The sequence below is a fragment of the Polypterus senegalus genome, chromosome 10, assembly GCF_016835505.1.
Source record: "Polypterus senegalus isolate Bchr_013 chromosome 10, ASM1683550v1, whole genome shotgun sequence".
Lineage (NCBI taxonomy): Eukaryota > Metazoa > Chordata > Cladistia > Polypteriformes > Polypteridae > Polypterus > Polypterus senegalus.
Window position 1 is genome coordinate 7229335 of NC_053163.1, and position 23902 is coordinate 7253236.

General features: G+C 40.1%; 1 protein-coding gene across 1 annotated transcript; it reads left to right on the top strand.

Moving 5' to 3' along the window:
• The first annotated feature begins 16464 nt into the window (after window positions 1-16464).
• LOC120536645 (interferon-induced very large GTPase 1-like) lies at window positions 16465-23810 on the top strand. Its single transcript, XM_039765072.1, has one exon. The coding sequence runs from the start codon at window positions 16508-16510 to the stop codon at window positions 22241-22243; it is 5736 nt and encodes a 1911-aa protein (XP_039621006.1). The 5' UTR covers window positions 16465-16507; the 3' UTR covers window positions 22244-23810.
• Window positions 23811-23902: the final 92 nt, after the last annotated feature.

Here is a 23902-nt window from a genome sequence, read left to right on the forward strand (position 1 = left end):
TTTAAAGTTTAGGTTTACACCGTGCTTTCTTTCCGAGGTAGCAGCACTCATGAATATGGTTGTATATGTCACTCGCTCGCTTCTTATTGTTTCGCTGCCTTCTCAATTATATAATGCATGTTTTCTTAAGCGCTTTTTGGAGGTCTTCCTGGTTTTCTACATACTGCGTTGACAGTCAGTTCACGTGATTACGTGGGAGGCGTGATGATGTCACACGAAACTCCGCCCCCCACTTTGTTTGCCTCTGGCCTCGATATTTCTTTGCCACAAATGTTGTTAGAGGTACCAGTCCTCTCACGTTCCGTAGTCCTAAATGTGAGCGTGTGTGAGGTCTTCCCTGTAACTCTGTAGTTTGATAAAGAATGGATTTTTGGGCTGATGGTTATCAATGGAATTGCTCCACACAAACAGTGAACAAATGCAAAGCCTCCATTCATGTATTGGGACTGTGTAGGACAATATTTAAAAGCGATTAATCTCATTACCTGTTCATCTCCTCTTACAAATGCATGACAATATAAGTTCAACAATTATACCTCATCTGAAAGTTAACGTGGGTGAAAAGTGAAAATAATGCAAGCGTGAGTGTGTGTGTCACAAATACAATTTCTTGCAGTCACGTGCTGATATTCTCCTGCCTCAGACTTTCAGTACTTGATTTGAAACTTGAGTCCAGATTTCAGTTCTGTTGTTGTTCTGTTTGATGCAGTGCTGTCTCATCACCACTGTGAGCGATTTCAATATGAAGATTTACTCATGATTTTCTCATTTATTATTGTGTCTTCCAAAGTAATTTGCCTACTTGCAGTCATTTAATTATCATGAGTGTTTGTACTGACTTTCTCATTACTATTGATACTGTAAAAATTTGGGAGTCGTCTGCCCTCGACTTTTTCGTATATTCAGATATGGGGATGGATGTTTGAAGAGTAAGCCACAAGACAAGATTATATTTTTATATTATGTACATTAAAGAACCATCAACAACAAATTAAATCAAAGTATTACTATATTCAACAATTATTATAAAAATAAAGTTGAATAAATCGGATTCTGCAGCTGTTTGAATAAAAAAAATACCATTTCTGGTTAGCGGAAATAGCACAAAAATTGATAGAAAGCTGTGTTTTGTACCTAATACTTGTCTGCTACATTTAGTTAAGCTAAGTGAAAGCGTACTCAAGTTATCGTGTTTAGACCAACAAACAAACAGATACATAGACAGACACACAGACATATTTCCAAAAATTGTATTTTTGAACTCAGGGAGGTCTAAAAAGTCGAGATTCATCAAAATCTCGAGGTCTAATTTTTGGACGATTATAATACTTTCCCTATACTTTGTAATAGAAATAGAAGATGAGCGATGCTGGAACAGGCAGGAATGAACCAGGGGAGTCAGCCCTGCACTACGAGATCCCATTGGTCTGAGAAGTACATCAAGGAAGACAGACTAGTCTACATTTAGGCTAATAAAAACTCTGTGTCTGACAATTTTCATCCTGAAGTGCTGCCATATGCAGATGGCATGCTGGGCCAATGGTCATGCCGGACAACATCAGCTCAGAAACCCATCAACATAATAAGACAGAGAGTCACCAGGTAGATGAACTGATTGTTATCCAGGATGTATTGGTATCATTGTCACACTCATTTTTGCCTTGCCTATATTTTCAGTTCAACTGGAAATCTTAATTTAATCTATGTATCAATAAATGTGTGACTTTCTCTCCTGTTTTGATACTCTAACTGTCAGGGGTTACAGATGTTTATGAAAGGCAGACATACTGAAGTACAAAAACAGTCAACTCTGACAGATATATTTCCACCAGGATTCCTCCTATGGCTGGGGTTCAACTTCTTGTTTTATGTGTTTGTTTTACATTTTTGTTGTATTCATATTTGTCAATATTGCTTTTGTTTATAACATTTATTATTCTTTACCTTTTCTGTATCTGTCTTCATGCCTTGGTTAGGTGCCTTGTGTTTTGCTGATAGTTCACCAAGAGGCAGAGCCACATGGCCATCACGGTAAAGGACTGCCCTCAGCCCTATAAAGACGGACCAACTCACACTACCCTGTGGTTCGTTCATTGCAAGTTCTGTTGGCTGGTTTATAATTTTAGCTGTTGTAAATTCTTCGTATTTACTGTTTTTTTGAATTTTTTTTTTTTTTTTTGGTTTATGGATTTTGATTTACAAATTGGGACTCAATTACCATAAATGGCCTTTTTAGACAACTTCCTTTGAGCTCTATTGAGCATTTTGCTGTGTTTTTCTTTTTTTGATAAAATCTTAATTTTTATAAAGACTCCTTGTAGGACTTGACTCTGTTTCAGCTGGAGTTACATGGTTCTCCCCCGGAGAGACATTTTCAAGAGTTTTGCTTGTTTCTTTTTTAAGGCTTATTTCCTATATTTTAAGGCCTAGTTGAGCCTTAAGCCTCCCATTTTCCTGGGTCAGACTTGCCTTGGGTGATATCTGTTCTGTGGGCTTTTTAGAGGGCTCACCCCTTTGTTCTTTATGGAGCCAGAATCACAACGATAGTGACAAGGCTTGTAGTAGTAAATCGACAAGGGCTATAGATAGGATTTTGGGCATTCTGGTTAGGCAAACATAATAGGCAAGGGATAAGAGGGTCACCCTGGGACTTTACCAGACCTAACCAAATATTTAAGGTGTTACTTTGAAAATTTTCAGTAGCTTTGTTGTGTTCAGCTAGTGTTTTTATAATTGGCAAATAAATATGAACCGTTGAAACGTGTGAGTGTCTGCTTAGTTGCCTCATTCACACATCCCATGAACTTTAGTGAAATTTTGTATATATGTTTGTATGTCTTTATCTGTAAATCTGACAAAGCAAATGCAATGATGTTTCAGGATTTCACTGTTGAGAACAGCAGCACTTTCATGTCTAACAGTCTTTAGGTCTGACTCAGAAAGTGAAGTTTGTGGCAGGGTTGGTGGAAGTGCCTCAGACTGGTTTGGCAGGTGATTCCCCGTACAGGACATTCAATGGAACAACCACAGCATGGAGGCCACACTGCCTGGCTGGCAAGCTTCACTCAACAAATGCTTTTGGGGACAGGTGTGAAAATAAGGCAGCAATTGGGAGTTGAGTTGTACCAGAATCTCATTGGTCTCAATTATAACTGTTTGGGATTAGTCTTAAATCAGAAGTCATTGTGTACCATAACACCCTCTTGGCCTTAGGATTTGAACATAGAAAGTATGAATGTGGTCGCTTAACTCCTCGCCATCTCCCTCTTTTACACCATTGCGATGAAGGAGGACACAATGAAGAGCACAGCTCAGCCGCCATATTGAGAGGCACGCAGTCTGTCTTGATGAAATGATGTATTGACCAGAGAATTTAAGAAACTAACAAGTCTGTGTGCCGCCAGAAACTACACATCAGCATTTATCAAGTTGTATGGTTGTCAGTGTTCACTTGTACTTTGTTCATTGTTATTATTTATGAATATTATCAATAATACATTATTTAAAGTTGTAAATTAACTCCCTCTTGTCTTTTACTCTATGTAATTGCCTGAGGTTATATGTTGATGTAGAAGAGTAGGAGAGGAGAAGTTATAAAGTACAACACCCTATAACACTGGCAAGCCAATGGGATTTAAGGCATTCTGATAAAGTCTACACAATAAAAAGTACAGATGGGGAAAGTAGAGTAATATAGAGTTCTATCTCAATAAAATAATAGCTAGCCACAAGTATAATTATAAAAACTAACCACTTAAATTATAATTGAGAGCCCCTCCAAACATTTGCAAATACTGTACGCTTATCATGGCAGCATAGCACACAGTAATGGCTGTAGAATGAGCCCTGAGAATGATGTGTTTATGAGATGCCCTCTACTACATTAAACCAATCTGTACAGGAATACATATATTCCATAGGATGAGATGACAATTAGGATTTTTATTTTTTGTTTGGGTCCAATAAGAATTTGGTTGGTGGGTTAAGGTTGGGAAGGACAGTAAACAATGACATTTGTTAGTGTCACATACCATAATGCTACATATTCGCATCCTACCCAAAGTCAAGTGCCACAAATTGCTTGGAACATAAAGTTGCAAAATAAATTAAATCACATTTAACCTTGCTATATTAATTCAGTTAAACTCAGATGTTTGAGCACTAGAGGATGGAAAATCACCATACAGGATACTAAAGTTTTAATAGCACGGGAGTACAATATTTTTAAAATTAATCAGAAAAGAACATTAGTGAAAAATATACTATTGGAGATATAAAGACGTCAAGGACGAGGTGAGGTGTGTTAACTACAGCAAGCGGGAAATAAATGACACAGGAAAGGAAATTAATTATAGACATTTTCACATGAGACAAAGTGGAAAATCTCCAAGTAGCCAGTGGGCGAAATACTGCATGCTAATCAGGGGGTCCTGTTAGTGTTAAAGTTTTGGCTCAACTCTGAAATTGTAGTCAGATAATATGAAATATACAACACACTAGTTATAGAGAGTGCTACAAGTTAGGATTTACATATCTTAAATACAGTAGACGAATCACATCATACACACGTAATAACACAGAATGGCTACCCTTTCGTGACAAACATATCTATACTTAGATTATGTGCAATGCACAAATGGCTATTTCATCATGTGGAATACTTGGATGATTGAATGGTTTGAACCAAATCACCACCCTGGCGCTGAACAGCACTGCATTGCAAGTTAGTTAAGTGCACAGAATGGAAATATTAGGTCATGTCAGCGATAAATCCACATTCCAATGCTACAAGAACAACTGGTGGTAACAGCAAACTCAGACACTTTCACTGAGACCAAGGCAAGCAACAGCTGCGAGGGACACTTGCACTTTGTCCCCAAATGTCCCTTTTATAGATGTGTGTTCTGTCTGTAAATGCATCAATAGTTTGGAGGTTTCATGCTACCATTTTATAATGCTTCCCCACTGACTACACCGTGGAGTTTAAAATTGTCTTTATTGTCTATAAATGAAAACCCACACTAAATGAATTTATCAGAGTATTTTCTATTTTTATTAATATGTAAAACTGAACACTATTTTTACTGTCTTATACCAAAGTGTGTTAGGCGTGACCTGAGAGGTGTCCTGGTGATTGATTACTTTCCACATTGTGCTTCAGCCATTTTACTGTGTCAGTTTTCAAGCATTAACCCATATTGGATAGTACACAAATAAAATAATTATAGGCAGTCCCCGGGTTATATACGAGATAGGGACTGTAGGTTTGTACTTAAGTTGAATTTGTATGTAAGTCAGAACAGGTCCATTATTTTAATAAATGTTATTGTTTACCGACTGCAACCAAGTGCTCTGCCACTGAATGATGGAGTTTCACCTCTCTGTCCTTTTTATTATTTCTGCTTTATTTTCCATGGTGATGGTTTTTCTCTTCTTTACTGTATCACCAGCACTTGCATCAGATTTGTGTTTCAGAGACATTCTTGAAGGGTGAAAACAAAAGGTTAAGATGAGCTCTTCTGCACAGCACTGTACACGCTATCACAGCAGGAAGGCACCCGTCGTCAACATGTCTGATGTACTGACAAGAGTCAACTTCCTGCTACCTGCGTAACACTACAAGCAGGCTTGCTGTTAAGAATGAATTGAGGCAGTGAGGGGCAATTCATCATTCGCCCACCTCACAGTCACCTCCACTACAGTATGCTGCCAGCAGCATCTGCCCAATGAGAACGAACACAGTGAGGCCAAAGGCGAGTAGTGAATTTCCCCCATTCAACAGGCAGCAAACCGAGGCACAACCAGGTCACTGCTTGCTGCATGACCAGACACCCACCGAGAACGAATGGGGCTGCCGTGTGTGGTGGGTGGGCAAAGAAACGCCCCATCCGCTCCAGCCAGCCTGCGTCCAGTCAGGAGCAGTAGCTCCGGCAGCATAGTGCATGGACAGCGAACCGCCCCATCAAGCCTCTGTCCTGCACACTGTCTTGTTTTCACAAATTGTGAAAAATGAAATGATGGCAAGACTTTCTTTTTAAGTATGCAGGGGAACTTTATTTATTGCAGCTCTTACATCCATGGCATCTGTGCTCTATATTAACTCCAAAAAAAACAATCAAGGTCCCTTTTTCTGGTGCTTTCTTGATGACATAGGTGCCTAAACAATGCCTAATAATAATAATATTATTATTTCAATGACATATCTTAAAACAGAACTGCACATATATGTATTAATATTTTGTTGACACACAAATATTACACACATGACCACGGGTCACCGCTTGCTGCTGGGAGCCGCCCAAGGGACACTACACTGTGCGAGCAGTGAAATCACCCCCCTCCAGCCTCCGTCCAGCCACCGCTTGCAGCATCCCCAGGCCGAAGATGACAGAGTGGCAGTTACTGAGGCGCATGCGTCGCAGCTGCGGCCCTGTTCATAAGTCGTAGGTCAGATGTCCGTAACCTGGGGACTACCTGTAATCAAATGACAAAAACTACCGTATAGCGAAACATTCAGAAGAACTCCCTCGTACACTGCTTACTGGATTAACTGCACTGTTGGTTGAGGTTCCTGGTTATCTGCGCTCCACAGAGTTTTAAAAGCATTGTGGTGGAGGAGTTGGCCCCAGTGCTTACCTGATGGCACTCCAATGTTCTCAAAGAAGACGAGAGTCAGAGCTCAGCCTGAAGAGTGCTATGACACTGAGCAGGTGTGATGTATTGATCTAATCACCACAGACTTCTGAGGAAGGGCCTCCTCTCCGCACACCTCTATGAATAACAAAGCAAGGTGAATGTGGGCTTTTCTTAAGGTCAGATAAAGAATTAACCTCCAGGTGAGTGTGACAGGAAGTCAAGTATTGCTTCTTCTACAAAGATCTACTAAAATCTTGGTATCCCTAGCAAAGATCTAAAAGAATTGGATTTGAGGAATTTTTCAAACTTGCTGGTTTCTTGAATTTGTATCACCAATCATGCAACCAGTCGTCCAGAGGATTTAAACGGCAAAAAGTTGTCACTCTGCTATTTAGTGTCTTTGTGTGTTCCATACTGAACATGGACCAGAGAAAGGAAGGGAGAGAGTTGTCTGAGAAGATTAGAAAGAAAATGATACACCAGCATGTTAAAGGCAAAGACTAGAAGACCATCACCAAGTATCCTGATGTTCCTGTGACAACAGCTGCAAATATTATGAAGAAATTTAAGGTCCATGGGATTGGAGCCAACCTCCCACAAGGAAAGTCAACCTCAGAATAGGCAGAAGGAAGGTGAGAATGGTAGACAATCCATTACAAGCTGAACTCCAAGGTCAAGGTTCATCAATGTTTGAGAACACTGTTTTGTCTTAGTACAGTTCTCTATTCCTCTCCTTTCCCCTTTTGTATTATTAATGTGTAGCCTTTGTCAGAATGTCTCAAATCCCTTACACGTACCACTGTTTATAAGGTACTGTAGTATATAACTTCTCCCTACCTTCCCGTCTACATTTATAACCTCAGGCAATTAGGTGAAGAAAAAGACAATCAGAAGTTAAGTTACACTTTAAATGGTGTATTATTGATAATATTCACAAATACTAACAATAAGAAAAGTAAATGTGGATACTGGCAACCATAAAACCTGATGAATGCTGATGTGTAGTTTCAGGCGGCACACACACTTGTAATCACTTTAAATGTCTCCAGTTAAGGTATCATTTATGATCAGCATTCTTCAGAACAGGCCTCATTCCTGTCTCAATATGGCTGCTGAGTTGTGGTCTTCACTGTGTTGCCCTTTTCAGTTCATGGTGTGTGAGATGCTCCTTCATCAGATAGTGTAAGAGGTAGAGAGAAGGGTAAAGGAAGTAAATTTATAGACTTTCTGTCCAAACGCTACAGCAAATAGGGTGGCACGGTACTTAATGGCTTCTGATTTAAAACCAAACAGGCAACTTAAGACCAATAGAAGTCTGGTGCAACACAATGGTTTCACAGCTGCCACCAATACCATTTGTTAAGGTGAAGCTTGCCATCCAGGTAGTTGGCCTCCATGCGGTGGTTGATTGAGAGAGTCCTGCAAAAAATCACTTACCAAACTGGCTTTAGGCATTTCCACCAACCATTTTGTAAAATCACAAAGACTCACTTCTAAAAAGGGTTCTTAACTATCAAACCATTGCTTTTCTTATCAGTGATATAACACTAATATCTAAGTTACAAATAAAGACATACAAAACATTTATCAACTTATATACAAAATTTCACAGCACAACACTCCACCCCTGATAAATGTTTTGTACAATGTCTTTATAATATAATTAAACAGTCTTATTTGTTTGAGGAGTTTCTTATACGCATAGCTGGGAAAATCAATAGCAGTATTTAATACACACCTAGAGGAATTTATTTTATAATTTTAAATTCAGTTCAATCTTTCAGCTGCTCACATTAATATTCCGCTCTCATTCCTTATGTCAGCTCATGAACAAATAGTTGCCCTTACAAAACCTATTTGTTTGGCTTTATCTGAGATGTGTTGGGTGATTTCATGTTAGCAGTTTGTTTTTTTTTTTCTGCATCAGAAGACGGTTCTTTTTTCAATATCTGATGCAGTGGTGGAATTCAGTATAAGGGTTGGGGACTTTTTTTGTCTTTTTAAATTTTGTGACCATCATCATTTGCATGTTTCCATTTTTATTTAAAATCAATAAAAAAGTTAACAAAAAATATTTTTAGAATTCATTTCACTCCCCTTCCCCGATCACAGGAAGCCTAAGGCTTCCCTGAAACCCTCACCTATATAAGCAATGGGTGGCTAGACTTAAGATCATGTACCACCCTGCTGATACCTGTTAGCTTAGGAAAGCTGGAAGCTATTTCACCATTTTCTCTGTTGTCCTTCCACCAACCGACTACATTGTGCATCCTTGCCACTAGGGATCCTTTGTAACATTAATTACAATTAGTGTCCCATTCTGGGTGCAATAAGACATTTTAGAAACACAGCCCACTTTCACTGCATATTTGACGATACAAATAATCTCTTATGATCCACAAAAATATCAGAAGGGTAACAGTATTAATCAGCGATATCTCCAAAATATTTATGAAACGGGAACTGCATAGTTTGCATTTGTATGCAGTTTAATGGGACTGGCACCAAAATTCCTTTTGCTGGTGAGTTTACATTTGTGAAAGCAAAGATCAAAGAAAAATGTTTTTTGGGATTTTAAAGGTTTTTGGGTGGTTTTTGTTCTTTTCTGCAGCTACATAGTGTAAGCATTCAATACCATATAGATAGTATCAACTTTATTCATGCTGCTAGTTCATGTGACATACTTTATGTTTTCCCCATAAACACTGAAATACATCATTATGCATATTATTGCATTATGCATACAATAAAAAGGTCTCATTATGTAGGAAGTCATCCCCTTGTACTTATATAGGAACTGCCTTTTCTATTTCATATTGTGACTGAGAATGAGTCCATGGATTTTATTTTCACTAGAGATATTACTTAAATACTAAATGATAGACAGAAACATTTGATTATCAGCTACTACTGAACTGTTCAAAAAACACCAGCAATGCAGTCTTTTTTAAATGCATATGCATATAATGCGCAAAACTCTTATTGTGATAACTCATGTCTGTCTGTCCTCATGACACAACTCAGACTGGCCCAAGGTGAGAATGCAGCAAGTGCTATGCCTTCCACTAATATCAAGGACAGGTTAGGATTACAGTTTTCTGAATGCTGATTATAACATGAGCTGGTATATTCACACAAAAGACTGAGCATGCAATACTGTTGGTCCTGAAAAGATGATTTTGCTTCCATGTATCTTCACACTAGGACTGCAGTCTTTAAGATTACTGTCACTTTTTGTTTTTCCATCATACAATAAATTCTTTCTTTCCAAGTTCTTACTTATTAGTATAGTTGTAACATATTACATGTGTTTTAACTAATATTAATAACTAGAAGAATTTATTTCAGTACCTTTTCTCCTTTCATAGGTTAAAATTGATGCTAATATTATACTAATAGCAGTCATTTTTTATTAATAGACATTTTTCAGTTGCTAATTATTAGGCACTACTCTATTAGGCATACTTTCACAAATGATGTTTAAGAAATTGAACAAAAGATAGTCAAAGACCCTCCACCAGTAACACACATCAGTCAATGCCATTTCACATCACTTGAATTGCAGTCTCCTGTGCATGAATGCTATTGAGCCACTAAAAGTCTCAGTGAGCTCTGAATTTATGCGATCATAAAGTGCTGTTAAAAAGGACGTATTTAATGCTACAGTATCTACTAACACAAGGAACTGTATTCTATTATTGCAGTATATTTTTAATTATGACTCATTGTAACAAAAATATTTGCTAAACAAAAACATAAAAATTGACTGTCAATCCTTTAGCGTGTATCTGGACGAGGCTGCCCTCAGAGCCAGTATGCTACAGAAGGTGCTGATGAGCTTTGGAAATCCTGCACGATTTGTTTCCAGCTGGTCAGATCTTGTGCTATCGCCTTGGCCTCCGTTAGGCTGAGTCAGTGTTGTTTGTCAGCTATAAATTTGTACGATTTTTCCATCCATTATCCATCCATTGTCCAACCCACTATATCCTAACTACAGGGTCACGGGTGTCTACTGGAGCCAATCCCCACCAACACAGGGCACAAGGCAGGAAACAAACCCTTGGCAGGGTGCCAGCCATTCGCAGTGTAACAATTTTTATATTATAAATGTTTATTATCATTGTTTATAACATTGAGTCAGTTAAAACTTTCACATTAGTTAACCTTAGTCACCAAGCACAGCTGAAAGTCATGCCATGCATACATTTTTAAACTCAACCTATAGACCACTAGAAAGTTAAGTCGCACTCTTCTTATTATAAACACAGAAAAAAAGCTAATAAGATTCTAGCGTAACGAATACATAAAAAAAATTTTCACTTACACTTTAAATTAATTTTATTATACTTATAGAAACAAGTAATATACAGTATTTAGCCATCCATCCATTACCCAACCCGCTATATCCTAACACAGGGTCACGGGGTTTGCTGGAGCCAATCCCAGTCAACACAGGAAACAAACCCTGGGCAGGGTGCCAGCCCACACACGGGACCATTTAGAATCACCAATACACCTAACCTGCATGTCTTTGGGAGGAAACCCACGCAGACACGGGGAGAACATGCAAACTCCACACAGGGAGGACCCGGGAAGCGAACACGGGTCTCCTAACTGCAAGGCAGCAGCACTACCACTGCGTCACCATGCCGCCATACAGTATATAAGGACTACTAAAGATACTCTACACACCAGAAAGTAAAGAAATTGAGACTATAACTAGAGATTTGTTTTAACGTAAGTTCCACAGCCTCTGATAATAAGTACAGACAAGCTGGATAGACCTTTATGGTTCTAAAGGTCCTGGGTGCTGTTAGATTGATACAGAGTGGAAAATGCACATGAAATCAGTAGAAATTTAGAAAAAAAATATAAATAAAATAAAAAGCCCCTTGTAAAACTTGACTAATTAATGCTATCTGTGTTCATTGAAGCTAAACCAGCTTTGTACCTAAAATACTATGCCAGGCGTTAATTAATGTTCTCAAAAATAAAAACCTTTTCTAAAATGTGTTTCCCTCATGCAAATTTATTCTTGGAACAGCAATGTTAATATTTTGTCCAAAAACATCAGAAACATTCTTCCAGATTTAACTGGTCTGTTGTAACCAGGAGCATCAGCAAGCCCAAAATCCCAACGCAAACACACACAGAATCACGGGTTCAAATACAGGTGTGTATATTACACCACTATACTCAAAAGTAACACAAAGCACAGATCTCACCACTGCACTGCCCTTCTCCAGTGGAGTGTTGCTTCTCTATCTCCCAGCTCTGACTTGCCTGGATAAGGGAGTGCGGTTCCTTTAATTATGGACCTGGGAGTTCTTCTGTTGCCAGGGCAATTGCCCGATGGAAGTACTTCTGGGTCACATGGAAGCCCAATACAATAGTGAGCTTGTCTCCCTGTAGTGCTGTCAGGTGGCACCCAGTGACCCAATGCTGGGAGATGTAGTCCTGCTGGCTTCCCACTTGGGACCGAAATTCAGAGCTGCTGCCATCTAGCGTTCTGGGGGAGGGAAAAGCCCCCGTGACAACTTCAGTCTCAGTGGGCTGTTCATGTACCCCTTCTGGTCCTTCTTTCTGAGTTTCATCCACTTCTCCTCCTCAACAAGGATGCCTGTCTGCCTACTAGGAGCCTCCCGTCCTGTTAAGGAATTATCCCCTATTCTGGCCGGGGTGCCCATTCAGCCCATGTGGCATCTACACTGGATTTGCCTGACAATTAATGTAAAACCTTTTTTTTGCTCCTTTTGTTCTTGCCTTAATTTTTTCTGTGGATCTGTCTTTAATCATTGATTTTTTTTTAAATACAAATAATCTTTCTAGTGTTTGTCCTAATATTTTCCTCTCTTCCATTCCTGGACATCTTTGCATTTTGAGTTTTAAATTTCTTTGACCCATGTTGGAGCCTGTATGCCTTTTGGGTGTGGGTCTGGGGTGCTTGTAGTTGATGCCTATTAGGTGAATTCAGACCTTTGCAAAATGCTGGTCTAGTTTTTATGTATTTTTCTTGGAAGGTTCTTCTTTTTCTACTGTCAGCTGCTCCCATTAGGGGTCGCCACAGCGGATCATGTTCTTCCATATCTTTCTGTCCTTTGCATCTTGTTTTGTCACACCCATCCCCTGCATGTCCTCTCTCACCACATCCATAAACCTTCTCTTAGGCCTTCCTCTTTTCCTCTTCCCTGGCAGCTCCATCTTTAACATCCTTCTCCCAATATACTCAGCATCTCTCCTCTGCACATGTCCAAACCAACGCCATCTCGCCTCTCTGACTTTGAATCCCAACCGTCCAACTTGAGCTGACCCCCTAATGTCCTCATTTCTAATCCTGTCCATCCTCGTCACACCCAATACAAATCTTAGCATCTTTAACTCTGCCACCTCCAGCTCTGTCTCCTGTGCCACCGTCTCTAGCCCATATAACACAGCTGGTCTCACTACAATCCTGTAGTACTTCCCTGTCACTCTTGCTGATACCCGTCTGTCACAAATCACTCCTGACATTCTTCTCCATCCATTCCATCCTGCCTGCAATCTCTTCTTCACTTTTCTTCCACAATCCCCATTATTCTGTACTGTTGATCCCAAGTATTTAAACTCATCCACCTTCGCCAACTCTACTCCTTGCATCCTCACCATTCCACTGACCTCCCTCTCATTTACACACATCTATTCTGTCTTGGCGGTCCTACTGACCTTCATTCCTCTTCTTTCTGGAGCAGATCTCCATCTCTCCAGGGTCTCTTCAACCTGCTTCCTACTCTTACTAGAGATCATAATGTCATCAACAAACATCACAGTCCATGGGGACTCCTGTCTAATCTCATCTGTCAACCTGTCCATCACCATTGCAAATAAGAAAGGGGCTCAGAGCCGATCCCTGATGTAATTCCACCTCCACTTTGAATGTATCCGTCACTCCTACCGCAGACCTCACCACAGTAACACTTCCTTCGTACATATCCTGTACAACTCTTACGTACTTCTCTGCTACTCCTGACTTCCTCATACAATACCACAGCTCCTCTCCAGTCGCCCTGTCATTTGCATTCTCCACATCCACAAAGATGCAATGCAACTCCTTCTGGCCTTCTCTCTACTTCTTCATCAACATCCTCAGAGTAAGCATCACATCTGTGGTGCTCTTTCTTGGCATGAAACCATCCTGCTGCTCACTAATCATCACATCACTTCTTAACTGAGCTTATGCTTCTCTTTCCCATAATTTCATGCTGTGGCTCATCAATGTTATCCCCCTGTAGTTACTGCAGTCCTGCACATCCCCCTTATTCTTAAATATCGGCCCACCAGTCCACTTCTTCTCCACTCCTCATCCATCCTCTCACTTTCCAAGGTTCCATTAAAAAATCTGCTTAAAAACTCCACTGCCATCTCTCCTAAACACCTCCATGCTTCCACAGGTATGTCATCTGGACCAACAGCCTTTCCATTCTTCATCCTCTTCATAGCTGTCCTTACATCATTCATGCTAATCCATTGCACTTCCTGATTCACTATCTCCAAATCATCCAACCTCTTCTCTGTCTCATTCTCTTCATTCATCAGCAACTCAAAGTACTCTTTACATCTGCTCAACACTCTCTCCTTGCTTGTGAGTATGTTTTCATCTTTATCCTTTATCACCCTAACCTGCTGCTCATCTTTCCCAGCTCGGCCCCTCTGTGTAGCCCACTTGTCCTTTTCTCCCTCCTTAGTGTCCAACCTCTCATACAACTCATCATACACCTTTTCTTTAGCCTTTGCCACCTCTCTCTTCTCCTTGTGCCTTATCTCCTTGTACTCTTGCCTACTTTCTGCATCTCTCTGACTATCCCACTTCTTCTTTGCCTCCTCTTCCTCTTTATACTCTCCTGTACTTCCCCATTCCACCACTAGGTTTCCTTTTTCCTACTTCCTCTCTCCAGATGTCACACCAAGCACCCTTCTTGCTGTCACCCTTACTACTTCTGCTGTAGTTACCCAGCTGTCTCATAACTCTTCACTTCATGTCCACTGAAATCCACTCCAATCACCACTTTCTGACCGTTTGGTACACTGCTTCACCACTTCATCCAACTCACTCCAAAAATCTTCTTTCTCCTCCATTGCACACCGAATTTACGCCTCCAATTTCCAGCTTCATCATCATCACTCTGTCTGACACTCTTTTCACCCCTAAAACACTTTTGACATTCTGTTCCTCCACAATAACTCCTACCCCATTTCTCCTCCCTTCCACACCATGATAGAACAATTTGAATCCACCTCTGATCCACCTGGCCTTACTCCCCTTCCATTTAGTCTCATCACACACAATCTATCAACCTTCCTTCTCTCCATCATATCTGCTAACTCTCTCCCCTTACCAGTCATATTGCCAACATTCAAAGTTCCTACCCTCAGTTCCAGTCTCTTTACCTTCCTCCTCTCCCCCCTCTTCTTCTCCTCTTCTTCTTCAGCCAACAGTAGCCCAATTTCCGCCAGCACCCTGTTGGCGGTCATTGTTATCCCGGGGCTCGACCGATCGGGTTTGGAGATTTGTATTGTTGTCCGCATTTTGATTTGGCAAAATTTTACACCAGATGCCCTGCCTGATGTAACCCTCCCTATTTATTCAGGCTTGGGACCGGCAGGAAGAAACACACTGGTTTGTGCATTCCCTGTGGCTGGAAGCTTACATATTTCAGGTAATTTTTAGATTTTAATTTTAAATTAATAAATGAATGCATACATTTGTTAATGATACTAAAAAGCAATTTATTTTTTAGCCCACAGGCTTTAAGAAGAACCTACCATGTCATTCAAACCACAGAGCACACATCAGTTGGTGTCCATTTCCCAGTCTGGGGCCTACAGTGATTCTGAGGTAAAAAATGTATGTTATTGTGGACCTGCACTTTGTGGAATTCTCCTGTCAAATAATCCATCAGACCTGCAAATGAAGCGATCAGAAATGATATGTGATCATGGAATGTTCATACATCAAATTAACAAAACATGGGAAATTAAGAAAACATTTGAATCCTATAGTAAGGAACAAATATACAAGAGTATGGTGGAGACTATGAAGGCTACTTTAGATGACTGTGGTATATATGTGGATGAAGAGCTAGGACCTTATTCAGCTGGAAGAGATCTAAGAGAAGACAACAAGCCTTTCTTATGCTTGTGGAAGAGATATGAAGTAGCACTTGAAACATGCACCTTCACATGGAGAGATCTTCAACTTTCAGGTGCTCTAATATGTGAATTAAAGAAGTTGGAGTCACTTGGTACAGATGAGGAGGAGAAGAACAAACAGTGCAAGGCAATACTGGAAAAGTACGGCTCTCATATCAGCACAAGCAACACATTTGGAGGAATTTACTGGGTTCGAGTAGAAAGTTCAGACTTCACTGAAGGGCCCAAAGAAACAAGAGAGCAGCTGATAAGAAAAATCACTGAAGTCCAACATGATGTTCACCCATTCACAGACATATCAGAAATGAAAAGTCTGCTTCAGAGTGAGTATGGAGAAAGTCACTTAGAAAACACCTCAATCTCCATTCAGACAGTTGGAGGTCCAGCTGATTGTTACACATTTGAAAAATGGAGAAGAGGGCTGTTGGAGGCAAAAGACACATGGAAGGTTATTGATCGAGGAGCTTTACATCAGGTAGTACCATTGTGGAAGATAATGACATTAAACCATAAAGTAGATTTTCAAAGTTGTGCCTCAGTAGCAAAGGTGATCAAAAGCTACTGGGAAACTGAAACTGGTTTGCTGGATTCCAGCCATGAATTACAAAATTTACTGGAGGCTGAAGAAATCTTGCAGAGTTTATCCGAAAAAGAAGAAATTTGGAGTGAAACAGAATCCCTTACGATGATGACATGCATTAAATATGTCACAGAATGTACAAAAGTGCACTTTAAGGTTCTTGTAAGTCAAAGTGTCTCAGAATTTGTATGGGAAAAACTCTTCCTTTATAACAGAAACATTCAGACATGGCTGGTGAAGATGGCGAACTTTCTAAATTCTCCAGACACCTCACACCCAGTGGTCAGAGTTCTGCTGCAGCAAGTAACAGATTTCCTTGGTGAACATGAAATTCGGGAGTTGGAAGGTCTTAAATCTCTTAAAGGCTTTCTTCCCACCATTAAAAAACATGAAGAGATATTAAGTATTCAAAGTGTAAAAGACCACTTGTCTCAGATGAAAACTTATGCGACACTTGAGGACCCCCTAACAGACGCAGCACAAGAGATATTTAATTACAAAGTTCGCTGTTCACTCCTGAATCTTAAGGACATTGTAGCAAAAACTGGAGAACAATACCATCAGAGCCTGGTGACTCTCCTCTTCTACGAATACATTAGAAAAGGTGATGTTTGGCTGAAAATAACTGACTGGGAAGCGATTATAGATAAAGTTAATGAATTAGAGCGCCATATTAATAATCTGAAGAGCATGGACAAAGACGAAGGGGAGGCCTCTGTGTTCTTAATGGCTCTTAAAAAGGTAGATGGATTGCTAAATACTAAAGAACAAGAGGCCACAGAGCTTATAGACATTATTAAGGATGAAATGGGATCTGATTTATGTCCAGCACTTCAGGAAATTCTGAAACAAGGTGGAGAACCAAAGTTAAACCTACAGCAGATGAGAGACGAACTGAATTTAATCATAAACAAATGTGTTAAAGACAAAGAAATGCAGCAAAAAAATATTAATAAAATTAAACAATTAGCATGCAAAAGTCCCAACTCCACAGTGCAATTACAACAATTGGAGAGCCAGCCATTGAAAACAAATGAAATTATTGAATTACTTGGGCTTGATAAATTCTGCAAGGTGAAACAAAATGTAAGACAAATTAAGAAGGTCCACAATTTAGAAATACTTTATAGCAGTCCACCAGAACTTGTCAACATACCCGGGTACTTCATTGGAAGGCTGATGATGTTGCATTCAAACACCATGAACCTGAAGTGTTTAAAACCACAAACACATCCTGAGGTAACTAAAAAGGAATCGGTGACAGAGGATGAGAATGAAAACTGGTTTGGTGACGCGAATGACGACAAACTCAACATAAATCCTCTTGACGTAGTCGTGGCCGTGTTTATGTGCTCAGATCTCTTTGTTCAACAAGAACTTGTGGTGAAAATGTCTCTGTGCCAGTTTGCAATCCCATTACTGTTGCCAACCACAAATAAAACTAGTACCTTCCTCCTTTGGACATTGAGTGCTGTAAAGAAGAAATGGAAAAGAAAGTCCACAGAGAATGAAAGTTGTGTTACTGACAAGAGGCTTGCTACATATCCAATGGCCCATGTCACATTTATCCGACTGGGAGATCTTCAGCGTTCAAAATCGGCCTTCTTTAATGGTCTTCTTGGTGCCTCTGAATTCCAGAGCAATTTTTTCATCCACTCAGACATGGAGTGTAGAGATGTTCGACGGAAAATTTCCAATGGCCTCATTGAGCTCACTTGGCACTTGCCACATGAGAAGGAACATCTTGATGTTTTCAGTACACCATGTTGTATATTAAATCTGCGGGGAGATGCAAAGTTATTCTCCAAACATGTTGCATTTCTTGCTGAAGTTTCTTCAGTAATTTGTCTTTTTGTAGACAACATCGGTGATGAAGAGGAGAAACTGATCTGTGCTCTTCAAAAATCAAAAGGAAAAGTGTTCCTACTGGTAAATCCAACAAACAGCAATCTGCTGGAAAATAGCAGAAGACTGAGCCACTTGAAATCCACCCTGAATATTACAAAGGATCAGGTTTTGATTCGTACCAAGAAAAATGATAGTGAATTCATATCAGTGGTCCGCTCAGCGATATCTAATGTCCTGACTTCAGAACCGCATACAATGTCTTTGGAAAAAATGGCAGAGGATGCTAAAAGGTGTGGATTTAACATCGATGAAGACTATGCACCATGCCAGACTGGAAAGGATAAAGCAAATGTTGTTCTTAGAAACCTAAAACAGAAAACCTGTGATGAATCCCAACAGAAAAAGAGCCCAATTGAAGGTGAGAAAGCAGAAGATAACACTTGTGAATTTAACCAAGAAGGAATTCCTAAATTTAAAAAGAAAACATTTCCATTCCAAGGTGAATCCTGGCGTGAGTATTCTGAAACAGACAAAGAGAGTTGGCGGTTAAAGAACATTGGTCAGAAAACGTTGTGTGAATACACAAAGGAGTTAAATCAGAAAAAGATGAAAATACGGCAGAAGCAAATGGAAAAGGACATTTCAGTTCCTGTTGAGAAATTTATCGAGGCGCTTATGATGAGCACCAGTGAAGAAAGGCTCTTCTTCTTGCATTGGATGAAGCTGTATTTGGATTCTCTTTCTGCAGATGTGTTACCTGAGATTCAAACACAGCTGGTGAAATGTAAAGATGAAAACAAAAAGAAGGCACTGCTAGAGAAGTTCTCCAACAGCTCAGTGGGGCTGGAGCACTTTCTGCGTGAAATTGGCCAGATGTATGAGGCTGTAATCATGTGTGACTCCACCTTGAAAGCAGACTTGTCCAGTTTACCCAGAGTGGCTGCAGAGATTCTGCTGGATGGTGTCCCAATTGAGCTCATTGATGGCAATGTCTCAAATATTCCACTGAGGTGGGTGTCAGACATTTTAGCTGAAGTTCAGAACAAAACACACCCAGACACTCACATATATGTGCTGTCAGTACTGGGGGTGCAAAGCTCTGGGAAATCCACCCTCCTCAACACCCTGTTTGGGCTTCAGTTTGCAGTCGGCGCCGGAAGGTGCACACGGGGGGCCTTCATGCAGCTCATCCACTTGGATGACAACGTTAAAGAAGAACTGGGATGTGATTACATTTTGGTGATGGACACGGAGGGGCTGAGGGCCCCAGAGTTACTAAACTCAAGAGACATCTATGAGCATGACAACGAGATGGCGACACTCATCACTGGATTAAGTGACATCACACTGGTGACACTGAGCTCTGAGAACATTGCAGAGATGCAGGACATTCTGCAGATAGTCATCCATGCGATGATAAGAATGAGGGAAACTGGAAAGAAGCCCAACATTTATTTTATTCACAACAATGTCTCTGATGTCTCTGCAGGTGTCCAGAACATGTTTGGCAATAGAAAGCTTCTGGAGCAACTTGACATTGTCACAAGAGCCGCTGCAAAACAGGAAAATAAAGAAAAAACCTACTCAAGATTTAGTGACGTGATTCAGTACGATCCGAGTAAAATAAGTATATACATACCTGGACTATGGCGTGGCGTCCCACCAATGGCAGCTGTCAGTAATGGCTACAGTGAGAAACTCTATGAGTTGAAAGCTGTACTTCTAGAGTGTATGAAGGAGAAGAAGGTAGCCTACAGTCCAATGAGTATAACAAACTACATCAAGTCCATGGAAGATGTGTCCTATGCTGTCAAGTCAGAAGACTTCATATTCAGTTTTCAGAACAGCCTGGCAGCAGAAGCATTTGCTAAACTCTCTAACCAGTACAACGACTGGAAATGGGAAATCCAGAAGAGCTTCATGGAGTGGAGAGAAGGAGCAGAGATGAGAATTAAAAGCTGTGAAGAGCCGGACTCTCTAGAGCCACAATTATCAAAAGAGGCTGGAGACCTGGCCAAGGCGAAGGAGGAACTGTACCTTCAAAAACTGACTTATTATTATAAACGTGATGTGGAAAACAAACAATACATAGAAAGAGACAAACAATACTTTGAGGTAAATATCAAGGGTCTCTGTAAGCAGTATATGAACACTGCACTTATGGGGTGCAAAACTTTAATGAAAACCTGCAAGAGAGTCAATATGATAATGAGAAGATATAAAGAACAGATCAAGGAAAGAGTTAACAATCTCGTGAAGGAATGCAAAGAAGGGAAAAGCAAAGTTTTGGAGGCAGAACTTCATAAAGAATTTGAGAAGATGTGGAAGGAAACTTTGGGGTCATTGGAGAGACTTGTGATTGAAGTGGACATCAGACATGACATGGAAGAGAGCCTCCTGCAGTCAGACCCTACCAGGAGCAAAGACATCAAAGAAAAGCTGCGGCGCAGAGGACTTCATGAGTGGGGAAACAAAGAGTTTATAGCTCATGATAAACCTCCAAAAGATGAAAATGATTTTAAATGTCAAGTGAATTTATTTAAGCCAATGAAAGGAATAACAAGAATGGCTGGAGGCTTCATAGAGTACACCAAATCAGTATTTAAAAGAGGAGCTCATGAAAACGAAACTCAAAGGACAGCAGATATGGTAATAAGCACATGTGTAAAGTATATTAATAAACTTGTGAGCAGAGATGCAGATTATGATCCAAGCTTATGCATGGGAGTAATCAAAGAAATAGAAAGACAGATGAAGACACTGGGGGATGAGAAAAGGGAGATTATTGATCATCTGCAAGTGGACATCAAACTTCACGTCTGCGGCTCAGCAGTCCAAAGATTCCAGGAAATGCATGACAGATTTATCAGTAAAATTGATCCACGGAGTAGACTGGAGGAGAGGAAGCAAACTTACTGGGAGATGTTCAGTGACCTGTACCACGAAAGAGATAAGAGCCAAAGGGCAGCAAAGAGGTTTTGTGACTTGTGTTTAAAAGTGTCACTCATTAGAGGAATTGAGAGCCAATTATCAAAGAGAATCGTCAGTGACATGAGAGAGACGTGGGCCCCTGTGAAGCTGACAAACATCCCCTACTTCCAGTTAGCTCTGCTCATCAGTTTACATGAGTCGGGGAACTTTGAAGACTACAAGGAGTACATCAGAAATTATGATGGCTATGCACAGAGATGGCTCTTAAAACAGGTGCTGGAATATTGTAAAACTGAGGTGGACGGCAAAATGAGATTACATTCAATGGAGGAGGAAATTATGTGCAACATGATGGGAAAAGTGAAGGTAACATTAAAAGATGTAAAAGAAAGTGAGAACAAAACAGCTAAAGATTTTCTAACACATTTTATGAAAGCAATTGAAACGAGGCAGGTATGGATTATTAAAGAAAACTTGGATGTGATTAATTTAAAAAATATTAAGCAGTTTGAAGTGGAGCTATCAGAGGCAATTAATGAATTAGAAAAAGAGCTAAAAAATCAAATCACACGTTTTGATGTTGAATGTAAATTGAAGAATCTGTCCAGTCCACCTCATGAGCAGCTGTTTGAATTGCTAAAAGGCTGTGGAGAGAAATGTCCATATTGTGGGACTCCTTGTGAGCTCGATGGGGAAAATCACCAGCACTACTCGAGATACCACAGGGCATTCGGCGTCAGCAATGCTTCACCAAATCAGCTGAAATCTAAATCAGTAATTAGAAACATATTGTGGTGGAGTTTTGACCTGAGAAGAATGAACTGTGTGTGCCAAAATTATCAAGCCAGACAACACAACACAGAAATAAACTACTGGGGTGAACTTTACCAAGATGACACCTCACTTTACTGGCAGTTTGTTCTCAATAAGTATAAGGAGGATTTTGCAACATTTTACAAGACCACCCCTGTTCGATTCAGAAGAACATTTAATCTGAACTGGGAAGATGTGAAGAGTGACCTAGAAAACAAATACAGAATCAGTCTTGAAGATCTGAGGTAATGTGTGAAGAACAGAATGGAATTATTGTTCTAAATGCAGAGCAGATTGATCAAGGTAGTAACATCAGTCAAAGTACATTTACAAGATAAAAGGAAATAGTTCACCAAATACCACCAGTTTACGTATTCTCTAAATATCACATTCAGAAAGGCAAGGAAATCTGGGAATTCAGCTTCAGACATGTGAGAAAGCCATTTAGTACAAAATAAAATAATGTGAAGTCATATAAAAAGGTTGACTCTTAACACATCACTTGTCCTCTTTTTATTATTTATGTAACTTCTATTTTCTGTAATGTTGCACATTTTGGAGTGAATGTTCCTGGTCCAGAGTTTTATAGATGCTGTTCTGTGCTCAATGCTGGCAGTATGTCAAAACTTACAAGGAAACATCTGCTGTTCAGATGACAACGACAAGGACCAATGTCAAGTGTCCCACGTCTTCATGTCAGCCTTTACTAACTCCTGGGTTTAAACTTCACTGCTAAAAAGAGATCAAACCTAGAACTTGTTGCAGGCCTCCCTGAATTTACCATATGTGATTTATGGTAGTTCCTTAGATCAGATGTAACTGACTTTATAAAGTTTATCTGAAAATGCAGAAAGGTGAAATCAAACAGAATCCTTTACCACCAGGAAATGCATTACATGAATGACTGAATGCAGTAAACGAGTGTACTTGAAGATCGTTGTAAGTGAAAGTGTCTCAGACATTGAATAGTAAAAAGACTTCCTCTGTCACAGAAACATTCAACTGAACTTTCCAAACTAACAAGACACCTCACATGTAGCAGACACAGTTCTGTCACAGCATGTATTTGTGTTTCCCTGGAAAATATGGAATTTGAGAAATGGAAGGTTCGATGTCTCTCTGGGCTGTGAGGTCCGAATAGGATACGCCGGAGAGGTGTCAGCTTTAAAAGAAGGTGTTGAGAATTTTGATCAAGGATCAATGTGCCTCATTATTAGTTTTAGTATCTCAGCTATGAAAAGCCCAGGCCTGAAAGAGCTTTAAAAGGACACCATTTATTACTTGCCTGCCTTTCACTTGCTTTGTTTTGAACTTCTGTGAGTCAAGGTCGCTGTGTTCTCTGAAGAAGCAAGCAGGCAGGTTTTGTTTTGGGAATGCAAGTGCTGAGCTTCTCACTAACAGAAGACGAAACAAACTTCATTCAGGGCCTTTGCCCGTGTGAGTAAAGGGCGAGATCTCAAGATAATGCATAAAATATAAAAGAACTCAAATGGCATTTAGAAGTATTAGGGCTCTTCAATACCTTAGGCAATAAAGTTACAATAAAATGCATTACAATATCAAGTTAGTCTGAGCTATATAGGAGCTTAAGAGTTGATTACTGAAGGTTAGGGATCCTTCCCTGCACATAGATGTCCGTGAAGTAAGCAGCAGCTTGGCCCTGTCAGACAAGTGTGCTGCTGCGTGTTACGAGATATCTGCACTGCTATCTGCATTTGTGGGCTTTTATATTACCACACATATATGTTTTAGGGTGGCACGATGGCGCAGTGGTAGCGATGCTGTCTCGCAGCATGGAGACCTGGGTTTGATTCCCAGGTCCTCCCTGTGTGGAGTTTGCATGTTCTCCCTGTGTCTGCGTGGGTTTCCTCCCACAGTCCACAGACATGCAGGTTAGGTGGATTGGCG

Coding starts and splice junctions, on each gene's coding strand:
- LOC120536645 (XM_039765072.1), top strand. CDS start 16,508: ATGATGACATGCATTAAATATGTCACAGAATGTACAAAAGTGCACTTT.